The sequence below is a fragment of the Camponotus floridanus genome, unplaced genomic scaffold (genome assembly GCF_003227725.1).
Source record: "Camponotus floridanus strain SB8 unplaced genomic scaffold, Cflo_v7.5 scaffold126, whole genome shotgun sequence".
Lineage (NCBI taxonomy): Eukaryota > Metazoa > Arthropoda > Insecta > Hymenoptera > Formicidae > Camponotus > Camponotus floridanus.
In genome coordinates, this window is record NW_020229244.1 from 54,894 (window position 1) to 63,831 (window position 8,938).

Here is an 8,938-nt window from a genome sequence, read left to right on the forward strand (position 1 = left end):
TACAATGGCAGTATCAGTAGGTCGTAGCAGTTGTAAGCGAAATGAACCATATTCATTTCCTACGGATTTCGTGAGTTCTACGGCGGTTGCGCATACGCAGTCACGGAAGAATTCTGCGTTTTTAATTCTGATTGCGCGTTCGCCGTAGAACATACATCGTAGCCGTAGGAAATGGATTTAGTTCATTTCGTTTACAACTGCTACGACCTACTGATACTGCCATTGTAGACGGGCCTTTACATTTAAGATTATCTTAAGTTCTCATTCCACCAATCAATGCCTACATTGTAGCTATTTGATTGGTTGAATGAGTTCTTAAGATGATCTTAAATGTAAGACCGGACTATGAATACCGGCCTCAGGTTTCTCTCTGATATAAAAGAGTACTTTATGGCCGGTATTCATAGTCCGATCTTATATTTAAGATCGTCTTAAGTCTGCTTGGAAGTTGATTTAAGACCTCATTCAACCAAATAGCTGCGTAGCATTTCAAGCTCGAACTTAAGACGATCTCAAATATAAGATCGGACTATGAATACCGGCCTATGCTCTGTCCAGTATTTCTTACGTCCATGCTTTGTTTATTGTATTTATTGAAAAAAGATAGAATGACTCTTGTGTCGACTTGTGTCGCTAAATGGAAAGCACCCATAGATGTCTTTGGATTGACCACAGCCAATTATATCGACCTGTGCCTAGGGTAACCAGCAACGATTAACTAATCAGAGAATCCTATTTTGAATTGGCCAATTGGCGACGTGGTCAATAGAATCCCACCTTTTGGAATTTCTTTCTCTGTTACACTAACATGCTATAGTATATTTCTCCTATAGTTTCAGGAGAGAATTCTCTCTAAAGAAAGATTCTCTCTAATTGGAGCATGTAATATGCGACGCGAACTAACCTTTCACTTTCTCTCGAAATTCATTTTATGAATGTATTTATGTGTGTAATTTTCAGATACGACATTATATTTTGTGATAAATAAATTGTGATAATAAATATCTTTATATTTGGAAGAGATGGCTGGTTTACATTTAATAAAAACATATTCTTCCGACTCGGACGAAGATAAGCACGATGACGATGAGAAGCATGATGACAGTAAAATTGTAAACAAGTATATATAACATACTTATTATTATTCTAGATATTTAAATGATTTAAATTTTGCTTAATTCTAGTTTCTAGAAGTCTTGATTTCGTGATTATAGTAAAATATATGATAAAATATAATAAAATAATTCTAAAAAATCTATAAGTCTCACGTTTTAAGTTTGGTGAAATTAGAAGATAATATAGCATCTTATTATTTTAAAACTAAAATTGTTTATGTATATTGACATTATTATATATAATTCTAGAAACTTATGTAATATACATAATAAAATAATTATTATATATGATATATATGATATACCATATAATAATTATTATATATAATAATTGTATATAATAATTATATATTATTATATATAATTCTAAAAAATTATACAGAGACAAAATATATATCTTTCAAATATATCCTATATGTATCCTTCAATATATATTTTAGACAAACTAGACTAGCCTTACCAGCAAGTATTTTGTCATTAAAAGGAGTTACACATGAAGAAGTGATTGATAACCCATCAGATCATGATGGACGGATACGGAGTTTCAAACATGAACGTGGTAACTGGGCAACTTTGGTTTACATAGACTGCAAGTATTTTATTTCCTATATATATATATATAATTTTCAAAATCATTCAGCAATAATTAAATACAGTAACATCTTGATTTATTATAATTAATGTTAATAATATACACACACACACAGATGGTTGGGTAATAACTAGTCGATTAGTTAAAAGTTAAAAAAAAGTTAAAAAGTTAATAATTTTTAACTCAACTTAGTTATTTTAAAAAGAGTTAACTTTTAACTTTAACTAGTTGTTTTTAAAACACAAACTACTTAAACTTATTAACTTTCCACCCAAATTTATTTGATGATTCATATTATTTAGAGTAATCTAATTTTAAAATTACAATCTAATTTAATATAAAATGAAATAATGCTTTTCAAAATTTTAACTTTTATCTTAACTAATGTTAATTTAATCTTAACGTAACTTTTATTGAGTTAATTTTTTATTTGTATAACTTTTAACATAACTAAATTAATTTTTTAACCCATTAACTTTAACTTAATTTAGTTTAAAAAAAATTTAAACTTACCCAACCTCATATATATATACATATATATATATATATATATATATATATATATATATATATATATTGACATTCATATATTGAATTTTTGCATGGATATCCATGTTTTATATATAACAGAACTCGTCTACGATTTTGTGAGCGTCTGCAATTAATTTTTGGAGTTCTGAAGCTCCTTATAAAAGATAGAAAAGATGCGACTATAATAATCTTCGAACTAGTGCGCTCTTTGATAAGCCGTGATTCGAGGGTCTTATACCGTGCGCGGCGTTATATACTGTCTTAATTGGATTCCACTCTCGAGTTAGGTGCTCCCGTTTTCACCACCTAGTGACAAGACACGATGTGGATGTATATAAATATCCAATATATCTTTAGTAGTTGGTGAATATGCAGTTACACGCAAAACAACTGGACTATTAAATTTTAGCATTTTTTTTATAGAAGAAGATCGCAGAAAATTGATTAAAATATGAATTTGTTAGGATATAAATGAGCTTAAAAACTCATACATTTTTGTATCAAGAAACTGATACAACTGAGCAATGCAACTATTTTAAAAAAATTTGTTTCCCATTTCTCAAAGTCTATCTTCAACGCCATTTTGTAAAACATTTTTTGTATGTTAAATTTGTTTTATTTTTTGTTTTTAAGAGAAATGTTCAAGCTTTAATTTGAGCTGTTGTTTCATTTGAATTGTTTCATCTCTGTATGATGATTTCTCACTGATTTATTTCTAATGAAATATGTTAAAAAATTGTGCTAAAATTTAGTGGCCCGTTTTTCTTGCATGTAAATATAGATATGAGAATAATACCGTGTATATCTAGTAGATATCTTTGATAGTTACTTAATGGATAAGGATATGTACATGATATATATATATACATATATAGATCTACTAGTTATCTATAGCAGACATAGATTTTATATAGCCATTTAGATATCTATTAGATCCAATTTTTTCTATGTGGGTATTAAATTTATGTATTTGTTTATCATATTAAGTGTCTTCCTAAGTGCGCTGAAAAAACTGACAGTACTGTTTTCGCATTCCAAAATTGTTTTCAGCGTGCTGCAAGAGAATAACAATTATTACCATTTTAATGAAAATAGATCCTAAGGAGGTGCTAACTTCTGACTGATTCCGCACATATTTTCGAGGTAATACAAATTCAGTAATACATATGGCGACTGGCCGTTTCTAAATTTTTCGTAACGTTTGAAAAAAAAAGCAATGTCATTAATAAATCTATAATTTTATATCATTAATAAATATATCATTTTATACGTCATTACATATTTTTACGTTATTTTTTTATATTAGTTAAAATGGTTAATTTTTCTATTTTAATACCTTTCGCTCCTTTTTGTTGCTATAAAATTTATTACGCGTTATCAAGATATAGCTCTCTCTTCCTCTCCTCTCCCGCGCCTCTCTCGATCCATCTATTTATTCCTTTATCCATGTTATCTACTATACTACAAATGTATTCCGATTATCATTGCTGCCACAGTCTATAGACAATTTCGGAACTGTTGATTGCAGTAGCAGTATTCTGTACTGTCAGTATATTTTTGGCGCATTTCGAAAAACACTCAATGTTACAAGTTCCCACTATTACTCAAACTATTACTTATCTGTTATTGATAGCGAAATAGAATAAGGGATTGGGTGAAAAAAATTATATGTGATACATGATACTAATGAAAGACTAATATATGAATTAAAAACAAAATAATATATAAAAAAATAATACGACGATAACTAATATAACAAAATAATTGTAATAAAAAATGCAATTAATAAATGCAAAATAAAATTTCTTAATAGGAAACTTCTTGAAACTACTTGAAACTTTTTGAACAAAGGGAATGGTTTGTAAAAATGTATTCAAGAATAAGAATGATAATTATGTTACATCCAGACTCTTGAATACATGTGTCATATGGAAGAACGTAACTTATTTACCCCGTGATACATTTTACAAGAACGTGAGTGATTCTGGTCCAACAAACTGTTTGAGCTTATAAGCTTTATTATTTTGCTATAGATTTTACAAGAACTATGTATGATAAGTAAATATCGCTATTTTTAACACAATTTATTTAATAAAAAAATATTTTCTATTTGATATTACCGAAGCAATGATGACTGAAAGTAAAATAAATAAATTAAATATCATGTGAATAATTTTGGATCAAAATTATTGTTCCAACATTCTAAGAATTTTTTTGACTATAGAAAGGATCAATTAATGTTTTAAAGCATATTTCAAAATGTACTTTCTTTGTATACACAATTAGCTCTGCAAATAAGATTTTCTTGTATAATTGAACTATTTCTGATGTGACAATTGCTATTGCACAATGGAACTGTTTTTCTAAATTTAATATGTGTGGATCGAAATTATTCACATATATTATATAATCTATTTATTTTACTTTCAGTCATTTCTTCGATGATATTTAATAAAAAATGTTCTTTCATTAAATAAATTGTTTCAATAAACAAATTGTTTCGAGAATAACTATTTAATAGATATTTAATAAATATCTAGTTATCATGCATAGTTCTAATATGAAAATTATATATAGTCGGTCACGTAAACAAGATAATGAATCTTATGGGAAAAGATGTATGTACTTATAAGAAAAGGAAAATTAGTGAACAGTACAAACATGAGACAAAATGTTTTTTTTCTTTTTTAATCAGTTATTCTTTCTATATTTTTGACTAAATTAAAAGAGAGAGGAAGATTGTAATATTATATAATTTTACATTTTTAGTTCCATCAATTTTATATTAAGTTGAGCTTCATTAATAATTTAATATTTGATTTATAATTAAAAGTTAGATAATAGCTTATTTTTTTTATACATTTTTCCTTATGCATTTTGTTATGTAATACATACTATATATATAGTTCTCTCAAAATAATTATATAAAAATGATCGATTTCCTTAATATATCCGATTTGATCCTTAATGTGTGTGTGTGTGTGTGAAATACATAATTTCCCCTTATGTTATAATGGTTCGGGAATCATCATTCAGGATGACGACAACCTAGATCTTATAATTTAATCCTAACTGGTATTTGCAACATAATCTATTTTTTAATTTATTTTCTATAATCTATTTTTTTTAAATAAATAAAATTATAATAAAAATAAAAATATTAAAAGATCCAGCGGAGATATTATGTCCCATACAGCACAGAAGCTTGCATCAACATTGCTGCAATGTTACAAAATTGCTCACTGCAGTAATGTTGCAAAAATAATGTGGAGACATTATTTTATAATACTTTGGAAATGTTGTAGCAACATTTTAACATAGTGAAGATGTATAACATGTGTTTCTTTACTTGCCGCTACGCGGCGACACCAAATTTAACTAATTCGTATTCCAATTCATTTAAAGTGGATTCAAAGGTCTACTATAAAGGACAAAGGACTAATATAATAATTATATTTTTTGAAACTCTCATTGGGTTTCAGAATAGATAGATCGATTTTATATTTGATACTGTTTACCATACAGTAACAATTTCCAAAAATAAAAAAATTATCTCTAAAAATAATTGACAAAAATATTCTCTCAAAAATTAATTTGTAAAAAGGATATAAAATTTTACAAAAAGTTGTGATATCCTTCTAAAAAGAACTTTACAATGGTTAAAAAAATATGCCAAGTACATAAAAAATATTCCACCTTGTATTTCCTGTCATTTGATTACATCGATCATTTACGACATAACAGAGATTCAATAACATATATTAAATAAAAAGAGAATAATGAAATATAGTATAAATAATATGTGCAATAGAAATACATAGCGATTTGATCTGATATCATTATAAAATTCCGTGCAATAAAATGCTAAAGTTTTTTTTATCATGTATAATTTTTTATCATGTATTAATTTTCATGTATTTTTTATATGTACGACTCGGAATAGTCAACACTCGGTCTAATTGCTATCATTATTATACGGTCTTGTTAAGTAGTTATTAAACGATTATTATATATAAAAATATATATATATATATATATATATATATATAAAATATATGATAAAAAATTATACATGGTATAAAAAAAGTTTAGCATTTTATTGCACGGAATTTTGTAATGATATCAGATCAAATCGCTATTTCTTCGTGCAATTATAACTTATTTATATTATTTCTTATAAAAGTGTGTATTTTATAAGAAATTGCTTTATTAATTTCCTTTGCTTTATTAATATATTTCTATTGCACATATTATTTATACTATATTTCATTATTCTCTTTTTAATTAATATATATTTTATTGAATCTCTGTTACGTAAATGACCGATCAAATGGTAGGAAATAGTAAAGTTGAAAATCTCGCGCGTATGTGTGACAGAAATAGTTTGATTTTTACACACGTAAAATATTGTTATTTAAATTTTATGCAAACAGATAAAATTGGATAATACTACTGAGAATCATATACTGTATAATAAATATCTATATATGTATGTAATACCAAAATGTATGCACACAGATATATAATTTATTAAATAATTAATCATATAATTAATCATATAATTTCTTAAATCGCTTGTATCTTTTTCGCAGAAATCTTACAACAGACACTAGTTCAATATTTTATTTAATCTGCTTACACACATTTCGCAAATCAGAACAGATTAGAAATTATTACTAAATGAGGATCAGAATTCTTTTAATTTCTAAAACATCTTTTATATAATACATATAATTAAAAAAAACGTTTTACGCAAGTTTTAAATCGCACAATCTTTAAATCAAAGTAAGTTATGAAAACTTGGCATGCCCGGATCATAATCAAATAAAGATTTAATATTTAATTGTATAATATTTATGATATTACATTTTATTGGGGATATATTTGTTTATAATGTAAACGCTACACAACAACGATGACTCGGACGTAAAAATGAAAGCCATTTTCATAATATAAATCGTGTCGTAGCTTTTCATTAAGAAAAAATCATGTAATTGTAAATTATCATGTAATTGTTTTTTATATTCTCATTGAATAATTAACTAACATGCTTGAATGAATAAATTGATAAATATATTAATGAAATATTAAAAATTACATATAAAAAATTATATATATATATATATATATATATATATATATATATATATATACGTACTTAGCAAACTTCAAGTTATACATGTTATATAACTGTAACAATTATATTATTGAGTGAGAAATTATAACTAATAATTATATTACTGTTACTTAGTGTTTACTGCGTGGTTACATATATACACATAATTGAAATATCTATTAATTTGACAGAGATTGGTTGTTACTTTAACTTGCCAATAAGATTAATGGATTTGTTCTCAACTTACGAAGAAGATTTATCGCCGCTATTAGCTCTTTTGAGTTTATACTATCAAATACGTGACGATTATTGTAATTTATTGTAATTTATGCCTCAGTGATGTGAGTAATAATATATATATTTGTAACATTATACGTACTTAAATAAACTGAAAAAATTGAATTATATATATTTTTTGTTATAGTATACCGAAAGTAGTTACTGTGATGATTTGACTGAAGGAAAATTCAGCTTTCCAGTTATTCATGCGCTTAAAACCAATCCTGATGATAAGCAAATAATGAGTATCCTTTATTATATATTATTTCTTTATGTTTTTTTTAATTAACACACTATTAACACATTTACTAAAGAAATGTAAGCAGCCCTACATTTCTCATCATATACATACACATATACAATTTTCAGATACTTCATAATTTTATTTATAATTTTATTATATATATGTTTCCTTAATAATGCCTGATAAATATATTCTGAAACAACGAACGAAAGATATCGAAGTGAAATGTTATTGCGTGAAATTATTAGAGAAATTTGGCTCTCTCAAGTATACAAGAAGCGTACTTGAAGAATTGAACATGAAAGCAAGAGCTGAGATTGATCGCTTAGGAGGCAATCCGTTCCTAATAAAAATTCTAGATGAGTTGAAGAATTGGGATAGCAAAGAAGCGTCCCAAGATCCCTTAACACGGACATTTTTATAAGAAAGAAAGTATACTCATACAGAGAATAATTGATATTAGATCCATTGAATATTTTTTATAGGCATTAAGGATATCCACGAGTATATGAGAATCAGTTATTAGAAATAGCTAACAGATAACTAGTAGATCTATATATATAATATATATATATACTAATTATCCGTTAGCTATTTCTAATAACTGATTCTTTTATACTCGTGGATATCCTTAATGTCTATAAAAAATATTCAATGGATCTAATATCAATTATTCTCTGTATGAGTATACTTTCTTTCTTATAAAAATATCCGTGTTAAGGGATCTTGGGACGCTTCTTTGCTATCCCAATTCTTCAACTCATCTAGAATTTTTATTAGGAACGGATTGCCTCCTAAGCGATCAATCTCAGCTCTTGCTTTCATATCCAATTCTTCAAATACGCTTCTTGTATACTTGAGAGAGCCACATTTCTCTAATAATTTCATGCAATGACGTTTCACTTCGATATCTTTCGTTCATTGTTTCAGAATATCTTTATCAGGCATTATTAAGGAAACATATATATAATAAAATTATAAATAAAATTATGAAGTATCTAAAAATTGTATATGTGTATGTATATGATGAGAAATGTAGGGCTGCTTACATTTCTTTAGTA

At 26.4% G+C, this 8,938-nt stretch overlaps 1 protein-coding gene and 1 pseudogene across 2 annotated transcripts in view; both read left to right on the forward strand.

Moving 5' to 3' along the window:
• Positions 1 to 863: 863 nt before the first annotated feature.
• LOC105259131 (U6 snRNA phosphodiesterase) overlaps positions 864 to 8,938 on the forward strand; it is a 35,103-nt gene continuing 27,028 nt past the window's right edge. Inside the window, exons 1-2 of one of the 2 annotated variants that reach the window (XM_025415640.1) lie at positions 864 to 1,120; positions 1,556 to 1,704. In XM_025415640.1, the coding sequence (XP_025271425.1) occupies positions 1,023 to 1,120; positions 1,556 to 1,704 (247 nt within the window). In that variant the 5' untranslated portion in view covers positions 864 to 1,022. The remainder of the gene's footprint in view (positions 1,121 to 1,555; positions 1,705 to 8,938) is intronic. The other variant, XM_025415641.1, reaches the window with a different exon arrangement.
• Positions 7,406 to 8,683, forward strand: LOC112637067 (annotated as a pseudogene).